This window comes from Panthera pardus, unplaced genomic scaffold (assembly GCF_024362965.1).
Source record: "Panthera pardus isolate Hobbes unplaced genomic scaffold, ASM2436296v1 HiC_scaffold_22, whole genome shotgun sequence".
In the NCBI taxonomy this organism is placed as follows: domain Eukaryota; kingdom Metazoa; phylum Chordata; class Mammalia; order Carnivora; family Felidae; genus Panthera; species Panthera pardus.
This window is the reverse complement of record NW_026526788.1, coordinates 57,776,265-57,798,945: the sequence shown is the minus strand read 5'-3', so window position 1 is coordinate 57,798,945 and position 22,681 is coordinate 57,776,265. Positions and strand designations below refer to the sequence as shown.

At 40.5% G+C, this 22,681-nt stretch overlaps 1 protein-coding gene and 1 long non-coding RNA gene across 3 annotated transcripts in view; one reads left to right on the top strand and one right to left on the bottom strand.

The window, feature by feature from the left end:
* ENTPD7 (ectonucleoside triphosphate diphosphohydrolase 7) overlaps window positions 1-5,907 on the bottom strand; it is a 49,248-nt gene extending 43,341 nt beyond the window's left edge. Inside the window, exons 1-3 of one of the 2 annotated variants that reach the window (XM_019459103.2) lie at window positions 5,713-5,907; window positions 5,353-5,455; window positions 4,042-4,224 (exon numbers count right to left, since the gene is read on the bottom strand). In XM_019459103.2, the coding sequence (XP_019314648.1) occupies window positions 4,042-4,224; window positions 5,353-5,360 (191 nt within the window). In that variant the 5' untranslated portion in view covers window positions 5,361-5,455; window positions 5,713-5,907. The remainder of the gene's footprint in view (window positions 1-4,041; window positions 4,225-5,352; window positions 5,456-5,712) is intronic. The other variant, XM_019459104.2, reaches the window with a different exon arrangement.
* Window positions 5,908-6,011: 104 nt separating this feature from the next.
* Window positions 6,012-14,292, top strand: LOC128779022 (uncharacterized). The gene is made up of 2 exons (XR_008424899.1): window positions 6,012-6,461; window positions 12,887-14,292. It is a non-coding gene; the product is annotated as an uncharacterized LOC128779022 (long non-coding RNA).
* The last annotated feature ends 8,389 nt before the right edge of the window (window positions 14,293-22,681 follow it).

The window sequence follows — 22,681 nt, the reverse complement described above, 5'->3', positions numbered from 1 at the left end:
AATAAATGAGCTGTGAAAAAGCTTCACATGGTTCAATATATATGTGATTGGAGACACCAAAGGAGAAGTGGAAGAGGAAAGGAAAAAATATTTGAAGAAATAGTGGTCAAAATTCTTCTGATTTTGATTAAAAAACATAAATCCATAGATCCAATTATGAGCATATCATAAGCAAAAGAACCATAAAGAAAACTACATCAAGGTACATTACAGTCAAATTGTTTGAAACCAGTGATAAAATCTAAAAAGCAGCCTGAGGAAAGTCACTTGATGTACAGAGAACAAGATTTAAAAATTATAGCAGACTTCTCCTCAGAAAGAATGTAAGTCAGAAGACAGTGTAACATTGTTTTTAAAGTAATGAAAGGAAAAAAAAAAAAGATCAACCTAGAGTTCCATACCCAATGAATTTCTTTTAAGTTTATTTATTTATTTTGAGAGAGACCGAGAAAGAGTGCACAAATGGGAGAGGGGCAGAGAGCAAGGGAGACAGCAGATCCAAAGCAGGCTCCATGCTGACAGCAGAGATTCTGATGCAGGGCTTGAACCCACAAACTGTGAGATCATGACCTGAGCTGAAGTCAGACACTTAACCAACTGAGCCACCCAGACACCCCCCAACAAATATTTTTAAAGAGAAAGCAAAATGACTTTTTTAGTCACAGAAGGTGAAAGAATTCACCAACCACAAACTCATACTACCAGACTTGTTAAAGGAAATCTATTAGACAAAATGAATATCCCACCAGGTAGGATATGAACTACACAGAAGAATGAAAAGGCCCAGAAATGGTAAATATACTAGCCTTTTTTTTCTTATTTTTGAAATCTCTTTAAAAGACAACTGAATGTTTAAAGCAAAAAATAACAATATATGGTGGAGTTCATAACATATGTAGAAGGAAGATGCATGACAATAATAGCACAAAGGCCTGGGGAAAAGGTAAAGAGGTACACGGGAAGAGGAATTATATTACTTGAAGATAGACTATGGTAAATTAATGACGTATATTATAAGCCATAAACCCTAAAGCAACCACTAAAATAAAAACAAAAATAAAAACAAAATCCCCAGAGTTATACCTACTAAGCCAACAAGAGATAAAATGGAATATTTAAAATGTATTCAATTTATCCTTTCTTAATAAAAGCCCTCGAGAAAGTTGGGATAGAAGGAACATACTTAAACCTCATAAAAGCCATTTATGAAAAGCCCACAGCTAATATCATCCTCAATGGGGAAAAACTGAGAGCTTTCCCCCTGAGATCAGGAACGCGACAGGGATGTCCACTCTCAACACTGTTGTTTAACATAGTGTTGGAAGTGCTAGCATCAGCAATCAGACAACAAAAGGAAACCAAAGGCATCAAAATTGGCAAAGAAGAAGCCAAGCTTTCACTTTTTGCAGATGACATGATAATATACATGGAGAACCCGACAGACTCCACCAAAAGTCTGCTAGAACTGATACATGAATTCAGCAAAGTCTCAGCATACAAAATCAATGTACAGAAATCAGTTGCATTCTTATACACTAAAAATGAAGCAACAGAAAGACAAATAAAGAAACTGATCCCATGCACAACTGCACCTAGAAGCATAAAATACCTAGGAATAAATCTAACCAAAGATGTAAAAGATCTGTATGCTGAAAACTATAGAAAGCTTATGAAGGAAATTGAAGAAGATATAAAGAAATGGAAAAACATTCCGTGCTCATGGATTGGAAGAATAAATATTGTCAGAATGTCAATACCACCCAAAGCTATCTACACATTCAATGCAATCCCAATCAAAATTGCACCAGCATTCTTCTCAAAGCTAGAACAAGTGATCCTAAAATTCATATGGAACCATAAAAGGCCCCGAATAGCCAAAGCAGTATTGAAGAAGACCAAAGCAGGAGGCATCACAATCCCAGACTTTAACCTCTACTACAAAGCTGTAATCATCAAGACAGCATGGTATTGGCACAAAAACAGACACATAGACCAATGGAATAGAATAGAAACCCCAGAACTAGACCCACAAAAGTATGGCCAACTCATCTTTGACAAAGCAGGAAAGAATATCCAATGGAAAAAAGACAGTCTCTTTAACAAATGGTGCTGGGAGAACTGGACAGCAACATGCAGAAGAATGAAACTAGACCACTTTCTTACACCATTCACAAAAATTAACTCAAAATGGATAAAGGACCTGAATGTGAGACAGGAAACCATCAAAACACTAGAGGAGAAAGCAGGAAAAGACCTCTCTGACCTCAGCCGCAGCAATTTCTTACTTGACACATCCCCAAAGGCAAGGGAATTAAAAGCAAAAATGAACTATTGGGACCTCATGAAGATAAAAATCTTCTGCACAGCAAAGGAAACAATTAACAAAACTAAAAGGCAACCAACGGAAAAGGAAAAGATATTTGCAAATGACATATCGGACAAAGGACTAGTATCCAAAATCTATAAAGAGCTCACCAAAATCCACACCCGAAAAACAAATAACCCAGTGAAGAAATGGGCAGAAAACATGAATAGACACTTCTCTAAAGAAGACATCCAGATGGCCAACAGGCACATGAAAAGATGCTCAACATTGCTCCTCATCAGGGAAATACAAATCAAAACCACACTCAGATATCACCTCACGCCAGTCAGAGTGGCCAAAATGAACAAATCAGGAGACTATAGATGCTGGAGAGGATGTGGAGAAACGGGAACCCTCTTGCACTGTTGGTGGGAATGCAAACTGGTGCGGCCACTCTGGAAAACAGTGTGGAGGTTCCTCAGAAAATTGAAAATAGACCTACCCTATGACCCAGCAGTAGCACTGCTAGGAATTTACCCAAGGGATACAGGAGTATTGATGCATAGGGGCACTTGTACCCCAATGTTTATAGCAGCACTCTCAACAATAGCCAAATTGTGGAAAAAGCCTAAATGTCCATCAACTGGTGAATGGATAAAGAAATTGTGGTTTATATACACAATGGAGTACTACAGGGCAATGAGAAAGAACGAAATATGGCCCTTTGTAGCAACATGGATGGAACTGGAGAGTGTGATGCTAAGTGAAATAAGCCATACAGAAAAAGACAGATACCATTTGTTTTCACTCTTATGTGGATCCTGAGAAACTTAACAGAAACCCATGGGGGAGGGGAAGGAAAAAAAAATGAGGTTAGAATGGAAGAGAGCCAAAGCATAAGAAACTCTTAAAAACTGAGAACTGAGGGTTGATGGGGGGGTGGGAGGGAGGGAAGGGTAGGTGATGGGCATTGAAGAGGGCATCTTTTGGGATGAGCACTGGGTGTTGTATGGAAACCAATTTGACAATAAATTTCATATATTAAAAAATAAATAAATAAATAAATAAAATGTACTCAATTTAAAAGAAGGGAGAGAAAAAGGGAGAGCAAAGAGCAAGATGTGACAAGCAGAAAACAAACAGCAAGGCAGATTTAAACCTAAGCATAATCAATAATCACATGAAATGCAAATGGCCTAAACACTTCAAATAAAAGGCAGACATTCAGACTGGATAAAAAGCAGTTATTTATAAAAAGACTGGATAGATATAAAATATAAAGACATAAAGGCTAAAACTATAAGGATGGAAAAACATCTATAATGCTAACACTACTCAAAAGAAAGCTGAAGTAATTATATTAGTACCATACTAGTAGATTTCAGGCCAAAAAATATAATCAAGGATAAAAACAGTCATTTAATAATGATAAAGGGTCAGTTCATCAGGAATACGTAACAGTCCTAAACATTTATGCATCCATTAAGTCAGTCCACCAAAACAAGAATATAGAAAGACGCCTTTCATGGTTAAAATGCAACATCAGCATTCCTGAATCAAAAGTGAACCCTGCCAAAATGGAGCTTAAGATCTTCTTTATGTAATAAGTGGCATGCAATTTTACTAATCAAAGTGCAGTATTCCCCCAAAAGGGTCAAAGGTAGTACTGTGTGAAATGTCAAAATATTTATGACTTCAATGCCAAGTCTGATCAAAGTGATCTAAGGTTGACTCACCTTTCATATTGCCTATCTCGTGGCAATGAAGCACCCCAATGTCGAAAGTCCATGATTAACATAAGTAAAAGGAGGCAGGATATGAAGAAGAGTCCTAGGAATGCCACCCTCTGGCGGGGAAATGGGTTCACTGTGGGCACAGTGAAGTACCAGGAGGCTGGGCAGAGGTAGGAAAAACTGATCCTGAAATGAGACAAACATTAGTAAGAAAAGTCTCTACATGTGAGTGCCAAAAAAAAAAAAAAAAAAAAAAAGGCTTTTAAACTGTATTAAAGCCCTTCCTGATAAAGGCAAAAATTTACGCCACCACCAGTCTATAGAAGTTCTTTTAGTCTCAAATTTTAGAAAAGGACCTATATGATTCATGGTGCTTCTACTATAAATCAGAAAAGCCTTATCTTCTCTTTTCCCAATGTCTGCACTTTTGGGTATAATTCAAAGAATTACAGTTCTCATGTTTATGAAAAGATCACTAGTCTCCCTGGTCAACTTCACAACATTGAAGAATCAGAGCAACTACAACATTCCCACCAAGAATGATGTCAAAAAACTGGATAATCTGTATATTTATTCAACTAATTAAAAAATATTTTAATAGGTAATATATGCACATGAAACAAGTTTAAAAGGGTATATAGTGAAAAATGAGTCTTTTGCCTTAACCTAGCATTTCCTACTGAAAGGCAAGCACTGCTACCCTGTCTCTACGTATATTTCCAGGGGTATTCTATGTTTGCACGAGCATAAATATATATCAGATATGACAATATGCATGTGTATATCTCACTCCTCTGGTTTTACACCGTACCTACTGTTCTGCATCTTTCCCCACTTACTCTATTTGACAACTGTTCCATTTGGTACATGTAGATCCACATTAATCTTTTCTGGAAGTTCCAGAGTATCACACCATATGGATATACAAATTCAACTATGAATCTCACTTCCTATATTGATTCAAAAGGACCTCGGTCTACTTTCAAACAAACAAAATCTTTGTTTAACCTCCTCAAAAAGCACACAGCCTCACTCAAATGGAAATCTGAAAGAACATTACATTTTAGCACTTTCCGGAGCTGAGCAAGCACTCAGTCTACCACCCTGGGGTTATGGGCTAGAAACTATGGTAGCATTTGCCTAAAAAAAAAAAAAAAAAAAGTAACTTTGATCTTCTCCCCATCCATCGAGGAAGCTGCAAAGTCCAGATGCAGCAGTAGGGCAAACCTCACTTGTAAAAACCTCCCAGGGCCCCTCAACCTATCTGCCACCCCCAACTGAGCCCCTAGCTGAGGAGAAAATGTGCAGCCTTACCTAGCCATGGGATCCCTTCAGTGGTCTCAGTGCCTGTCACCTCCTTTTCTTTTTGCCCTGAGAAATGGGTCTCCTTGTCTCAGGCATCTCCTAAGTCTGCAGCCTGTTAAGAGTTCGTTGGGTTTCAGGCTTACCTCCAGCAGTGCCCACAGGACTAGACTTCCGAGGGAAGGCCAAGGCGCCCACCCACCTACTCCAGATGCGTCCGCTCTTGTTCCTGGGGCCCAGCTGACTCTAAGCCGGCTCCCGGGGAGCCGGGCATTCTCGAGGAACCGGCGCTCCCCCGGTGGCGGGGGTTGGAAGACCCACTCCCCCTCCCCGCCTCTCCCAGCCCCGCGGCCCTCCCGCGCTCGCACTCACGGGTCGAGAGTCCCGCAGTCTCCCCTGGCACCGTCCCGCTCGGTTCAGAGCGGTTCCCCAAGGCCTTTAGACCAGCCGGAAAAAACCTTGGGCGGGCGGCGGCGCCACGTCCCCAAGGAAACCGCAGGGAGCCAATGACTGACAGGAGAACCGCGGAGAAGAGCCCACCCTCCACCCAGCTGGAGCAGCCTGCGAACTTGCTCCGCCAGCCCCACGTTCTTTCGCCAGAGTGGCCAATCCCCAAGAACGTTCGGCCTCTAATCCCCGCCCCGGGATTTCGAGCGCGTCCAATCCGGAAGGGCGTCGTGCCGTAGCTCCGCCTCGATAGACCGGCGTTGGGCGCACAGGTGAGCTGTGTCGAGCGGTGGGTGGACCCTCTGCGCCAGCTGCGCTCTCGGCGGTGGTGCTGTTTCTTAGCTGGTTGCTTTCTACGTTGCCGCTTCCAGAATTGTGCAGCTCGGGTGGGTGGATCTTGGAGTGGCCGCGAGAGAAGTGCATCCCTTTCCCACAACCAGTTGGAGGTATTGTGTCCACCAGCCCTGATCTCCGGAATCAAACCTTCGCTATAGCCTCCTAGACTCGTGCCCTGGCCTCTTTGTCTTGTCCTGTTAGAGAAGCATAAACTGGAGACCACATCGTCTATACCGAATCGCTTATATCTATTCATTCAGCATTCATTGAATGTTTGTGTGCCATACATGAGCCGCTGTGCCCCTGCTCTCCCGGACCTTACAGTAATACATACAAAGGTAATGTTTCCTTAATGTTTTTCCTCCTTGCTTACACCAGCCGTTTCTCTCATTTCCAGGAGGGAGCCGTTTGTACAGGATAAAGTCCAAGTCCTTACAAATGTGGCTTATACGTGGCAGTCCACGACCCTCCCATGCAGCTTCTGCTTTTCACCTCCCTTATTATACCTCAGAAACGCACATCTATCTGTGGCTTCTGCTCTCTTAAGCTTTGCTCATTCGACCTCCTCCACCCTTCCATCTGCCTCGAATATCCTTCCCCCAACTTAGCCAAGCCAAAGCATACTCATCCCTTACTACTCTCAATTTAAGGGTCACCTCCCCTAAAAGTTTTACTTGACCTACAACCCCGTCATACATACCTGTTGTTTCTCTTGCCATATTGAATTACAATTTATGTGTCTGTCTGTTCCAATAGAATATGCTTGAAGGCAGAGACTATCTGCTTCCACAGCAATGCTGGGCACTGCCTGGCACACAACACAGCTAATATATGACAAGTAAGTGAATGACTGGAAATAAATGAAGACCACCCAAATGAGATTAAAAAGAAAAAAAGAGGCTATTTATTCTACACCTGCTATAGAAGGCAGTTAACCACCATCACTCATGTCTGGCAGAGACCCAAAGGCTGTCAGGGGAATGGGAAAGCTTAAACTGAAGAAAAAAAAAAGAAGAAAGAAAAGTTTCATGTATGCTCTGACTTGAGAGTGTTAGCATGGGGAAGGCGGTGGTGGGCTTACTAGGAGCAGGGCTTCTTATGTGATTGTGGAGAACATATTTGGCTTTCTCATATTTGGTCCTGAGTTAGAAGGTAGGGAAGAGAATTGAACAGTAGTGAGAACTCTGGGATGATTGCTGTAGAGGTTATAGGTCACAATTCTAATTGTCATATATGGTCTGACATTGTCCAGTTTGTATGTTCAGGCTCTCCCCACTATTGTTTTTTTACCTCCTTTACTCTGCCAGCCTGGATGGGCTTCCTAACTTGCCTTTCTCCCTTCAATTCTTGGTTCTCTTTTCTTTGTCTTTCAATCCCTACTCTGCTTCAGGTGTTATATTTTATCGGGGCCCCCAGAAATCACATTGGGTAGAATAGTTTCATAAAGTTAGGATTAACTGCAGAATCATACAAATATCAGATATTTTTATTATGCCAGAGCCTGGTTCAGGTGGACATGGGGAAAAAATTAACAAATGTTTGGAATATATATTTTTTAATTCTCTTTTTTTAAGTTTTACTTATTTAAGCAATCTCTCCACCCAACTTGGGGCTCAAACTCATGACCCTGAGATCGAGTCACGTGCTCTTCTGAATGAGCCAGGCAGGTACCCTATATTTTTTTAATTCTTCAATTTGCCTGCCAACTGTGTAGTATTGTCTAACCTATGTATATTTCAAACTCCAGTGGTCCACTAAACAGGTATTGTTGAGTGGAATGGAGTTCCTATTTATGTTATGTTTTAAACAGTAATTAATTCATGTGATTTATGAACTATATTAACTTAGAGCTTGAAGGTACATTGAAACATCTTATAACTTACATTTCATAACTAATGTTATAAAACAGAAAGAAACCTACATTTTAATCCCAACATCTCATTATACTTTCTTTGCCCATTTCGTTTGGATAATACTTCCTTTAGTAAGGCCATATGCATTCAGTAATTTGTAGAGCATGATTCTTTACAAAAGCCCACAATGCTTATCTGATTAACAGCTCACAGGGCTGAGTTCTGAGGTTTCCAGTCAGGAGGCCAAAAAAAGTAGGTTGAGATCACTTCCCCATCTCATTTGCTGTAACTCTCAACATGTTGAAACCAATTACAGAAATCCATATTTCAAAACAGGTCTTTAACTGCTTTTTAAAGACTTGTCTACAATTACATTTACAATTTGCTCAAGAAGTCCTTGATTTCTTGACCCAGCTGTGAGTAAAATCAGCCAAACCAGTCCCACACTCAGTATCAGTTGTCTATATCACTTTATTTCTTCTTAGTTCTTCTTCATTCCATACTCCATCCTGCCCTAATCTCTAAAGGAGTTGAAGTATTGTGGTCTTCAATCTCCCTTCCAAGTTTACTCATCTTTCTTCGTGTGCCGTGTAGACACCTCATTGTCCACGACCAGACTCATAGTCTCTCCACTCTTACTTTATCCACCCAAACCTCCTCCAGTCATATTCTAACTTTGATGAACTACTGTGTGATTCACCCAAGCAGAAATTTGCAAGTCATTTTAGGATTTCTTCCTTCTACTTCCTTTCTGCTGTAGGAGAGCAAAATTTGCCACCCCAAAATGTGTCTCTTTCACATGTGGATTATTTTATGCTGATTATTTTTAACAGAAGACTCGGGAAGAACTTTTCAAAATCCACCCCCCCCCCCCCAGCTGCCTAAAAGAATTTGGAGAGAGGATCTGCTCCAGGACGGGAACTATCAGCATAAATAACTACAGTATAATATGAACCAGGTGTGGTAGAGAGGAACTTAGCAAAGTCTGTTTATTAGAATTCCTCTCTGTGTCCCATTTTTTCTGTGTGGCCCAGCAAACATTTGTTTACCAAACATTTACTCTTTTTCATCTTCCTGTGAATTGTCCTCCTTCCCTTTGACGTCCCAACTCAGAATGGCATAGAAGCCTCAATTGCCTGACTACCTGTGGGCCTCACAGTCTCATAGGATCCCTATATGTATGTAATTAAATTTGATTTTCTACTGTTAATCTGTCTCATGTCAATTTAATTCTTATATCAGCCAAAAGAATCTTGAAGGGAATAGAAAAATTTTTCCTCCACAACACCTATTTCATCCAGTTAGTGACTAGTTGTTCTTAATTCAAATGCCCAAAATCCTCTGCAAAATCTTCTGATGAAGCGTTCTAGCTGGTGGCCCTGCATCCAGGCTCATGCCTCTCCTTAGTGCCCCTTCATTCTGATATAGTGAAATATAATCATGCTAATTCCTATTTTAAAATCCTTGTGTTTCCCCATCCCAATGGGATACAGTTCAGTTTCCTTGGCGTGGTGTAGCAGATTCTGCTAACTGCCTACCCAAAAAGCCAACAATCTCTCTTCCACATTATTAACAGAATCCCAATTTTATTCTTGTAACCACACTGCTATGCTTGGCCATATGCTTGAAGAGTACTAGGCTCCAGTCCCAGCCAGAAGGAGTAAACCATGAAGGGTCTAAGTCAATCATGGTGTTCCACTCCCTAACCAAATATTGAGCCTGGGCATATGATGCAATTCTAACCAAGGATACTGAAGGGAAGCCAGCTGTTGGGAGGAATGGGAGGAGGGAAAACATTTCTGGGAGAGGTTTTCCCCAACTTAAAAAGATTATAAAAAGTTGACATAATGAGAATGAGAAGAGAAAGCCCCTTTTCTACCCCCAGAAGAAATCTTTTTTTTTTTTATATGAAATTTATTGTCAAATTGGTTTCCATACAACACCCAGTGCTCATTCCAACAGGTGCCCTCCTCAATACCCATCACCGACCCTCCCCTCCCTCCCACCCCTCATCAACCCTCAGATTGTTCTCAGTTTTTTTAACATTTATTTATTTTTGAGACAGAGAGAGACAGAGCATGAACGGGGGAGGGGCAGAGAGAGAGGGAGACAGAATCGGAAGCAGGCTCCAGACTCTGAGCCATCAGCCCAGAGCCCCACGCGGGGCTCAAACTCACGGACCGCGAGATCATGACCTGAGCTGAAGTTGGACGCTCAACCGACTGAGCCACCCAGGCACCCCATCAGTTTCTAAGAGTCTCTTATGGTTTGGCTCCCTCCCTCTCTTTCTTGTTTTTTTTCTTCCTTCCCCTCCCCCATGGGCTTATCCCCAGAAGAAATCTTAAGGATATGATGGCTGGAGCTTCTGTAAGCATCTTACAACCATAAGGTGAGGGGGGGGGGGGGGGTCGGGAGTTGTGGGAAGCCTGGGAATAACAGAATAGAAACACAGAAAAATCCTGGGTGCTTGGTAACATCATTAACATCATTGCTAATTTAACCAACCCAGGAGCAGCCCTACCTATGGACTTATTATTTGAGATACTAAATTCACTCCTGCTCTTACTTTTTAAGTCAGTTGAATCAGGGAGTTCTGTCACCTGTACTCTACTAACTGATATATGTGGCTTCCACTGCGTGATATGATCTAGCCCCCAACATCCTCTGAACTCCCCAGCAGGTATACTCACCCACAGCCCTGACATATTTACAGTTCTCAGAATTATGCCTTCTCTTACCTTTGAGCCTCTGTACTTGCTATTGCTTCTGAATAAATGACTTTCTTTCACTTCTTTACCAAATGAAGTCCTACTTATTCTTCAAAACCCAGCCCACATGTCACCTGTGAGCTCCCCCAGTGAGCCTAGGGGTTTCTTTTTCTCTGCTCTTGTACCACTTTGCTCATGGATGTTTCTGTCAGAGCAAGAATAATTGTTTTAAAAGCTGGCAGCTGTGTGAGTGGACTTGGTACCAGTTGGCCTGGTAGGAAGACAGAGTAGCTAGGTTTTGGAGTTTAAAGGGTATGTTTGGTTATGGAAAGTAGGATCCCCTGGGTTTAGCCTGGATGGGAGAGGTTTAGACCAAGAAGACTCTAGTTACTCTGCATAATAAAATACAGGATTTTGAGCATTCCCTCTAGAGACTAGGTTTGGTGAGCCCTAGTAAGAAAAAAGAAAAATACATGAAAAAAAAGGGGGGACCTGTGCAAGGTGCCCATAGACAAGAATGAAGAGAATGGCCCATGAGGGAGTTTCTGCATTATTTTTCTATAGCAGCATCACAAATTACCCCCAAACCTGGCAGCTTAAAACAACAATAAGCATGATTATCTCTCACAGTCTCCATGGATCAGGAATTCGGGAGCAGTTCCGCTCAGGGTCTCTCATGAGGTGGCAATAAAGATGTCAGTTGGGGTCATGTGAAGTCTTATCTAGGGCCAAGGGATATATTTCTAATATGGCATACGTACATGCCTGGCAAGAGGGGATTGGCTGTTGGTGGGAGGCCGCAGTTCCTCTCCACATGGACTCTCCCAGGGGTGCTTGAGTGTCCTCATGAAACAGCAGCTGGCAGCTCCCTTCTCCCAAAGCCAGCCGAAAATAAGTGCCAGGTAAAAACTCCACCCCTTTTATTACCTAGCCTCAGAAGTCAAGTGTCTTCACTTCTGCTAATATTGTTTGTTAAAAGCCAGCCCACATTCGAGGGGAGGGCCATTAGGCTCCACCTTTTGAAGGCAAAACTATCAATTTTCAGACATATTTTTAAATCAGCACAGTTCCCAAAGCGAGGTGGTCAGGGGAATTTCAGATAATATTGTTGACTTCTAGGGTTCAGCTCTGAGTTCCATGCTATGTTATAATCCTCTCCATGACCCCATACTTTCAGCAAAAGTCTGAAGACAGTATAGCCATGTGTTGGAGTACTTTGAGGGATGAAGGCATAGCAGTGCAAAAAGATAATAGCAACTGCAGGATGTGAATTAACAAGGAGGATGATTGAAAAGTTGACAGAGGCAGGAAATCAATGGCACAGGTCATTGAGAGAAGTGAAAGGCTACTCTTCAGAGATGCCAGCAAGAGAGGTGGGGGGCAGTATGGCAAACTCGAAAATGCCCACCGTACTTGCGATGGAGGCATGGGTATTGATCCCCAACTCTTGGTATCCATTCCAGTTTGGATGTGGGCACCTTATCCAGGCCTAACCCCTGTGCATTTGAGGATTCCGACTCCACCACTGGCTCTAGGGGTGGGACATGCAAAATTATGCAAAATCCCATCCCTTGGCCACAGCCATTTTTGTCAGGAGTGGCCAGATAGTTAAATTCCAGACAAAGAAATGTTTGCTGGGACAAATAAAAAAAATTATTGGCTTTCCTAAGAGAGTGTTTGAGGGAGCAATTCTCTCTCTGCCCCACCCCCTCCACTCCCTAGATTGTTGATGACATGATTAACTGAGTCAAACCAAACCTGAATTCCATTCTGTCTCTGGACATCCAGTTATATGAGCTAACAAATATTTTTTATTGTTTAAGTCAGTATGAAATGAGTATTATTTTTTCCATTTTTTTTTTTTGTATGTTGGATAATTTTCACAACTAAAACGTAGAGAGAAAACTATATTAGGTAACATTTTTCAACTACCAGGCTGGCAAAAATTAAAATGTCTGATAATACACTGTTAGCAAAGGGGTAAAAACCCTTCCATTCTTCCAGATCCTTAGGCCCAAAATCTTGGAGTTATCCTTAATCTGTGCCTTGCTCCTGTTGGCACCACTTTAAAAATGTATCCAGAATCTAGCCATCGCTCACTAACCTCATTGCCACACCCTGGTCCAAACTACTATTATTTCTTCCTGAAATATTGCGTTAGCCTCCTGACTAATCTTTCTGTATCTATCCTTGCCCCCACAGGCTATGCTGAATGCTGCAACTGGTGTGATCCTCTCAAGCATAAGCCAGGTCATGTCACTCTTCCAAACTCTCCAGTAGCTTCTCATCTCAGAGTAAAAGCCCTAGTCCTCATAACCTACAACACGCACACCTCTTAACTCTCAAACCTCATTTCTCACTGTTATTCCCTTCGCTTACTTTACTTTAGCCACATGGGCCTCCTTACTGTTTCGAGAACATGATAGGTCCTTTGTTCCTTTACGTTTTTTGTCATTTCTGTTCTCTTCTCCAGAGTTATTATAATCTGCTCTCCCTACCTAGTGCCTTGCTGTCTTCAGTCCTTATTGAAATATTTATTTCTCGGTGAGACTCACCCTAACTATTCTATTTAAAATGGTAACTGTCCTTCCCACCCACACTTCCTACATCACCATTTTACATACAGTATGTTTTACTTATTGGTTTACTGTCTGTCTCCTTACAACTTGAATATAATCTCCATCAGAACAGGAGTTTGGCTCTAAAAATGAATAAGGAAACTCTTTATGTACTGATATGAGAATATCTCAAAGAAATATTGTTAAATAAAGAACTGACAGCTAGTGAAATACCTCATAAAACATATAAAAACTAACTTGAAATAGATCATAGTCTTAAAAGTAAGAGCTAAAACTGCAAAGCCTGTAAAGGAAAAAAAATAGGAAATCTTACTGACCTTGAGTTCAACAAAGATTTCATAGATTCAACAGCGAAAGCAAGATCCACAAAAGTAACTTAAAAAATTGGTCTTCATTCAAACCAAGATCTGCTCTTCAAGAGACACTGCTAAGAGAATAAAAAGATGAGCCACACACTGGGAGAGAAAATAACGGCAGATCATATATCTGATAAAGGACTTGTATCTAGAACATAAAAAGAATCCTCAAAACTGAATAATAAGGAAACAAACAACCCAATTATAAACAGAAGATTTAGACACTTAACAAAAAAAAAGATATACAGATGGCAAATAAGCACACGAGATGTTCAACATCATTAGTCATGAGGGGCATGGAAATTAAAACTACAATGAGATACCACTACATACCCACTAGAAGGGCTATAATCAAAAAGACAATAATTGCCAAGAATGTGGTACCATGTGCTACCATGTCATGAGGACCCTTAGCATCTTTCTGGAGAGGCCCACGTGGAGGGGAACTGAGGCCTCCTGCCAACAGGCAGTATTAACTTGACAGTTGGGTGAGTGAGTCATCGTGGACATGGATTCTCCAGCCCCAGTCAAGCCTTCATGTAACTGCAGACCCTGCCGACAACCTGACTACAACTTCCTGAGATACTCCAAGTCCTAATCACTCATCTAAACTACTATCAAATTCCTCACCTACAGAAACTGATAATAAATGTGTATTGCTGTTTTAAGCCACTATGCTTTGTAGTACTTTGTCCCAGAGCAGTGGATAACTAATATACAACCACATAGGATTAAAAGAAATAATATATACATTAGCTGGCACACAGTAAGCCCTTCCTAAAAGTTCGCTGTTATCGTTGTTGTGTAAGGCATGCATGGGTTTGTTCTCACCAGCAAATGCAAGTTTCTTGCAGAGGAGGACTTCAGTTCATTCCTTTTTTTGCACTCTCTGCCTCTCATCCTTTTTAATCCCTCAGCACGGTGCTGGGCTTAAAGCAGCAGAAGCCCACTAAGTAACTCAAAGGGAAGGATTGAAATCCAAAGGTGAAACAGTTTTACCTTTGCTACTATAAGGATAACTTTCCACTACCTAAAATATTTGATTATCTCTTTTAGTGCAGTTAATGTAAATTCCTGGGCTTTTATATGTTAGTTTGTAATGAGTAAGCTGTAAAAGCAAGGAAGACTACGGGATGAAGGGGAAAGATTTGGTTAATTAAAAAGAGACAATGAAAAAACAAGGATTGGGTAAGGCAGAAGACCAGTTAAGAGGGTCAGCAATGTAGGATGCCTGGGTGGCTCAGTTGGTTAAACATCTGACTTGATCTTTGGCTCAGGTCATGAGTTTGCAGTTTGTGAGTTCGAGCCCCGAGTTGAGCTCTGTGCTGACAAGTGCAGAGCCTGCTTAGGATCCTCTCTCTCTCTGCCCTGCCTCTGCTCGTGTGCTCTCTCTCTCTCTCTCTCTCAAAATAAATAAATAGACTTTAAAAAAATGGGGGTGGGTGGGCAGGGAGATGCCTGTAGTAAAAAAGAGTAAAAATGGGAATCACACCTGGAGGACAGCCAGGAAAATCACACTGATAAATCAGGACTTCAGTGTTCATGGGTTTGAGGCCCACATCAGCAGCCACAACTTGTTTGTTGATAATGATGGTGTTGTTTTTATTGTTGGTAATGTTGTTGCCTCCATAACTGTGGCTAGTTACTTTGAGAATATATCCCATATTTATGAAAGATTCAAAGCCACAGAGCAGTAAAAATACATCATATCTACTTAGATAAATACCCCAAGCTTCATCCCTTGCTGCCAGCTTATCTTCTTTGTATGTCATGGATAATAGACCATTACATTCTCTGATAATATTCAAGGAAAGTTTTGCAATTCTAGCCATTTTATTTAAGGAATTAAAGATCTTTAAATCTACTCTTTATGGTACGAAGTGCATACAATAATTGAGGACACACATGACATGGACCCAAAGTACAGATATTATTGTTAGGAGAAAAAAGAAGGCTTATTTGTGAGGTATCCCACATTTGGTGCTCTAGTCTAGCAACAGGTTATGCAAACAAGCAAATGGCATGGTCATCTTGGTTTCTTGCTTGGCAGCTAGGTGACATGTTGCCAGTGATTTCTGTGATGGCTAGATGACAGTCAAAAAGTAAAATCAGGTAATTATAATGATAGTAATAATAATCAACCTTTGCTGAGTTCCAACTATATACTGATATTAGAGTAACAACTTTATTCTTTCTCTGATTGAAACCTCAAACAGTCCAAAAAAATACACGTGATTACCATTTTACAGAAGACGTAACTGAAGTTTAGATCATGTCATGGAACTTCAGCTAACCTGTGCTACCCTCCTGCTTCTCATTTTCTGACAATTGTGACCAAGGTAAAGTCAGGATGAGTCAGAGATAAGGCTCTTGTTTCTAACTTAAAAAAAAAATAATAATTTTAACTAACTCTATTTTGGTGGTTTATTACCTTGATCTAGAAAGGCAACAGACTGTGGTTAAGTTTTCAGACTAGTGTTTGAGACCTGGTTTCATCACTTACTAGCTGTGTGGCCTTGAAGAAGTCATATTCACTTAATTTCATTTTCTTATCCATAAAGTAAGAATAATAACTCAACTTTCAGTGTTGCTGCCCTCAATCTTTCTTCACAGCAGCCACAGCGACCTTTTCAAAATCCAAAGTAGACCATGTTATCTCACTTCAACTTAAAATTCTGCAGTGAGATCCCATTTTTCTTAAGATATAAACTGATCCCCTTAACATGACTTTCAGAGCTTCTCATGGTCTGGCCCCTAATTAACCCCAGGCTCATCTCAAAACTATGCTTCCCCCTGCCCCAAGTCATTTGGCCTAATCCTCTAATTACAGGACTTAGGCAGTATGACGTTCTCCTTGTCCAGAAGGCTTTGCCACCCTTACCCTTTTTGCCCCCCACCTGTCTGACTTCGCTTAATTAACTCTTCTCATCTTTAAGATCCTATTTCAAATGTGACCTTTTAATAAACCTTTACAAGTAGTAATAGGGGCTCTCTTTCCAGCCCTGGCTCCTAAACTCACTGTAGGGCCGTTGCTTCCAAGAGTGCTTCCCAGAATTAATGCCAAGATCAGGAAAGGGATGAGTTTTGCGAGCACCCTGTTGGGTGGTGTCCCTGGCTACAACTGCCAGGACACCTGGGAGAGTTAGGCCTTGGGCTGGAGGGAGCTAGTGAGGGTACTGGAACTTGCTGGATGAGTCATTGCCACCACCTAAGGGGAGACATAGCAGCTCAGGCCTAAGATCCACAAATGTCTCATTCATTTTTTATTCAAATAAGTGTTACCAAGTACTCACAGAGTTTGAAGTGCAATGCTATTCTGAAGATATAAAGAGGCGGGGGGGGGGGGGGGAAGAAAGTTAAAAGATGCTCCTGCCCTGATGGGGTTTACCATCTATTGTGATATAGACATTAATGAAATAACTTTATACACATATGCAAAATTACAACTATCTAAGTTCTACAAAGTAGAGGACCTGAGGCATGTGATGGGGGAACTGATCAGTCTAGGGCATCAGGAAAATAATGATTGAATTGGACTATGAAAACAATATCAGATTTTGATGAATAATTACCTACACAAAAAGTAAAATTTTACTGGAATATACCTCTTAGTAGATGGATGGGGCTTTTAGAACATTTTAGATTACATCATGGATCATTAGATGACTATTATTTTTTGGTAGAGTGAGATGGAGTCCATCACCAATTCTTTTCCTATTTTTTGTTATTATAGGTAAGTATCAAGAAACCTTTTTACATAAATAAGCGAGTGCAAGCAAAACAAAACAAAACAAAAACCAGGTAAATGAATGAATGGAATTTTGCCAAATCTTTGTCACAATTTTTCCATCTCCCTAAATTTTGTTAAAGGGTTAGGAACTATCTCATTTGCAAAAGGACATGTTACTCAATTGAGTAATCTCTTTCTCAGTCTCTGGAAATAACACCAAAGTCAAGTGACTTATCAAGTGACTATTAATTGTTCTTGTTTCTCTGTCACTTAAAGCCATTCTGGTTATGGAGCTAAAAACCCTAAAACATTGGTTGTGTTTCATAATTTTTCTTGTTGATTGCAAACAAAGACCTATATCAATTATTTAGGTCATGCTAAAGTCCCTTAAGAAGACATTATAGATGGGTAGAAATTAGAAAAATATTATATGTAGATTTGTAATTTCAAGATTTAAACAGTAAGTTTAAAACTATTTGACAGAATTAAAAGGACATGTCACCATCTGAGGAGACTTTTTAAAAAATTTTTAATGTTTATTTTTGAGAGAGACAGAGACAGAGAGTGAGCAGGGGAGGGGCAGAGAGAAGGAGACAGAATCTGAAGCAGGCTCCAGGCTCTGAACTGCCAGCACAGAGCCCGACATGGGGTGACTCAAACCCAAGAACTGTGACATCATGACCTGAACCACCCAGGCACCCCTCTTTTTTGTTTTTTTAATGTTTATTTATTTTTTGAGAGAGAGAGAGAGACAGACAGACACAGAGTGTGAGTGGGGGAGGGGCAGACACACACACACACACACACACACACACACACACACACACACACAGTATGAAGTAGGCTCCAGGCTCTGAGCTGTCAGCACATAGCCCGATGTAGGGTTTGAACTCACAGACCAGACTGTGAGATAATGACCTGAGCTGAAGTCAGATGCTTAATCAACTGAGCCACCCAGGTGCCCCAGGAGATGGTAATTCTATTAAATGAAACTGTTTCCTAAAGCTCGGGGTATTATATCTTAAATTATATTTGGGGTACATTTTGTCTTACCAGGTACATAAGTAGATGCTTTTATGAGTGCAGTTTTATCTACTGCATCATCTACTGGAAATAAACAGCCCTGGGGGCAGCAGGGCTTACAAAAAGGTGTAAAAATAATTACTTGAGGGCATTACTTACAGATTTACATGTTTCTGTCACAGTAGTAAGGGCATGATAGAAATGCATAAATGAGGAGGAAAATGAGTGGCAGTTAAGGAGATTGGTGCCCAAAGAAGAGTAAATATGGATTTACTGTATCAAATAATACTTTTTTTCCTGTGTTGTTTCAACTCAATTTGAGTATGAATTAAACAGAAACTTCCTCCTAGACAAGAACCAGTGAAGCAAAGTAATTTTTCTGGATTTTTGCCTGTGAGCCACAGATGAGATTATGTTTTTCTTAGATCAAAATTAGTAATTTTCCTTGTTTTGGCTTTTTTTTTTTCTTTCACAAATAAGATCCCTTAGGAGAAGCTTTAAGAAAAAAGAATAGTGTGATTGCAGTAACTAGCCCCCCCTCCAAAGTAGATGTGCAAAGGGTTACAGTTTATTGCTTAAAGGCTGATGAAACCCAAGTTCCAAAAGAAAATACTCTTCAACGTATCCCAATTAGACCTTTTAGTTTGTTAAGAACAGCTTTATTGAGATGTAACTTACATGCCATAAAATTCACCCAATACAGTGGGTTTTAGTATATTCACAGGATTGTGCAACCATCACGATATGATACAAATTTAAAACATTTTCACTGACCAAAAAGAAAGTCTGTATCCATTAACAATCATTTCCCAGATCTTTCACTTTTGTCCAAGGTAGATTTTCTTCAAGTTGATGTGAGGCAGGCAATCCAGGAGTTGTATAAGTGGTTTAGAGCTGCTGTTTGTGGAGTTGGGCATAAATATTTGAGAGGATAACAAGATACTAGTTTATTCAGCTCATCTGTTGGGTGCTAGCCGATCTTGTTTTTTTAAAGTTGAGGTGAAAGTCATGTAACAAAGTAACCATCTCTTTTTTTAAATGTATATTTTTGACAGAGAGCATGAGCAGGGGAGGGGGTAGGGGAGAGAGAGAGGGAGACACAGAATCTGAAGCAGGCTCCAGGCTCTGAGTTGTCAGCACAGAGCCCGGTGAAGGGCTTGAACTCACAAACCGTGAGATCATGACCTGAGCCAAAGTCAGTCACTTAACTGACTGAGCCACCTAGTAGCGCCAGAAAGTAACCATCTTAAAGTGAACAATTCTGTGGCATTTAGTGCATTCACCACGTTATGCAACCAACACCTTTACCTACTTCCAAACCATTTCATCACCCCAAAAGGAAACCCTGTACCCATCAAGCAGCTTCTCCTGTCTCATCACCACTACCAATCCATGTTCTATCTCTGTGGAGCTACATATTCTGGATATTTCATATAAGTGGAATCACATTTGGCTTCTTTCACTTAACATATTTTTGAGGTTGATTCACATTGTAGTAGTATATATAGATCACTATTTTCATTCCTTTTTACATCTGAATTATATTGTGTGTATATACACAATTTGTTTATTCATTCTATTGATAGACATTTAGACCGTTTCAACGTTTTGCCTATTGTGAAAAGTGCTGCTATGGAATAAGCATGTACACGTACTTGTTTAAGTACCTCTTTTCAATTGTTTCAGATATATCTAGGAGTGAAGTGGTGGGTCGTATGGTAACTCTGTTTAACTTTTTGAGGAACTGCTAAACTGTCTTCCACAGTGACTGAACCATTTTACAGCAATGTGTAAAAGACTCCAATTTCTTCACATCCTTGTCAACACATATTTTCTCCCATCCAAGTACTAACCAGGCCCGACCCTGCTTAGCTTCCGAGATCAGACGAGATCGGGCACGTTCAGGGTGGTATGGCCGTAGACTCAACAAGTATTTTCTGTGTTTTTGATTATAGCCATCCTAGTGTGTGTGAAATGGTATAGCTAATACTCTACGTTGACAAAAGAAAATGTTTTTAGTACAAGCATGAATATTCAAGAAAAAACAAAAGATGAATTTACTTTGACATATTTCCTTTTACTTGAAGGCATGATGTTGATCTGTGAAAATTAAACAGGTACTTTCCCTATACTTCTAGAAGTTATGCAAAATGTAAAATTAAGACCAAAGTTGAGACATGAGTAAATGAAGAGCATCACTCAGCTTTCTTGCTTCTGACCAGAGAGGGAACACTGTACTATATTTATAGCATATCATTTCTTCCCAGCGCACATTTTTATAAATCTTGAATATTCTTGTCCCAAGATAGATAAGACACAGAACTTGCCATGATGTGTCAACTGAGTGAAATAAGGCACTACCGCCTTTAACATTTAATTATGCTTTTTTTGCTTTATTCTAAAGAGAATCTCCCTCAGAAACAATGTATTCTTTGATAATACGTTGTGGTTAAATTAAAAACCCATTATGCTACTGTACAATATATATGTACCCCAAATATCCCACAAGGACCAAAATATCCATTCCTAAAGACATGTTTTGCCCTAATGGAAATATACTTAAGTCAGACAAACACATGAAATCTACAGTTGTACCTTGATTGAAGGGGGCCTTGCTGGCACCAGGACTACCTGGTGGCTTAGCTACCTGGAGGTTTGTACATACCAGGACAATGAACTATATACCAAGATGAAGGACAGGTGAAGGCACACTTTCCTTTTGTAAGGTGGAAGGACAGACTAAGAAATAGGAGGAAGGAAAGGAGAGCTGCCTCAACTGCTTTCTCAGAAAGATGAATGTTAGGAAAGATGCAGAAGACATGGAATAACAAATTGATTCCCTTGAAACTGTTCCCCACACACCCCCTGGAAATGTCTTCTTGTGTACATTCTCCAGTTTTAAACTGCTCAAACACATATCTTCTTATCCTTTCTCTCCTCACTGACTGCCCCATCTCTGAATTCCTACAGCTTTCATGGTCTACTCATCAGAATTTAGGAATCTATTTCTCTGTAAGTAACTGTAAAGAAGTCAGTGTTATTTGCACGGGTGGCTGCTGGAATCCATCTCATTCTGTATTATACCTCATATGGTCATGTGGGATGGCAGTTCAGGGAAAGAGGGTATTATAAGCTGGAAGTAGTGGGACTTGTTTTGGACCTTCAAGAATAATTTTGGTAAGAACAAAGGGTGAAATGCATTCTAGGGATGAACATGTATCAGGATATAAACCTGATACTGTAAACAAAGATTCAAACTAACAGCAACTGCTTAAACGAGTTCTCTCATGTACAGAACGTGATTAGTCCAAAGGTATTACTGTTACTGCCTAAAGGCAGTTTTCTTCAACCGGTTGCTCTGCCCACCTAAGGTATAGGCCTTGTCTGTGTGGCCAAAAATGGTTGACAACTTCTGGGTCTGTATTCTAAAGGACAAGAAGGGAGAACATGAAGAAAATACTCAGAGGACATAATCTTCCTTTTAAAGGCAGAACCCAGATGTCTCATGCCACTTACACTCACATCCCATGAACTAGAACTTAGTCACACAGCTAACACCAGCTGAAGGGGAAGCTGGGGGAAATATGGACTTCAGCTGGACTTATCGCTCCAAACTAAAACTTGAGGTTTCTATTATTAAATAAAATAGATGAAACTTGATAGTGAGACAATGAATAGTCTCATTGGTAGAGGCAGAAAATAAAGACAGTAGAGAAGAGAGAATATGAAAAGCAATGGTCCTAGGAATGTAAGAAAAAATCCTACAATGTCTGACTGAGGAGCTGCAGGTATGGGAGCTATTGAGGGCTTCTAAGGAATATCTCCAAGAAGGTTATTTCTCTGTTAGCTCCTTTTTTTTTTTTTTTTTTTTTTTTGTTAAGGGAAGTTTAAGGGTTGGTGAGGTGTAGGGCAGCATGTGCAGATGTGTTGAAGGTGGGACATCAGATAGGGTGGGTTAGGTGCTTGCTATTCAAAGTGTGCTCCAGGGTCTGATGGCATCAGCATCACCTGGGAACTTGTAAGAAACGCAGAATCCCGTCCCCACTAGTGAATTATAATCTGCATTTTAACAAATTCTTCAGGTGACTAATATCACAGTAAAGTCTGAGCTGTGGCACTGGGCTAGATTATGCTATGGTGTGGAATAATCCCAAAATCTGTTTTAAAGACAAAGATTATTTCTTACTCATGCTGAAAGCCCATCTGAGGGGAAGGGGGTGGCAAGTAAGTGACTTTGCTTCATCATCCTTACTGGGGCACCAGGCTGATGGAGCCTTCTAAACATCACCAGTCATGTGGCAGGGAAGTT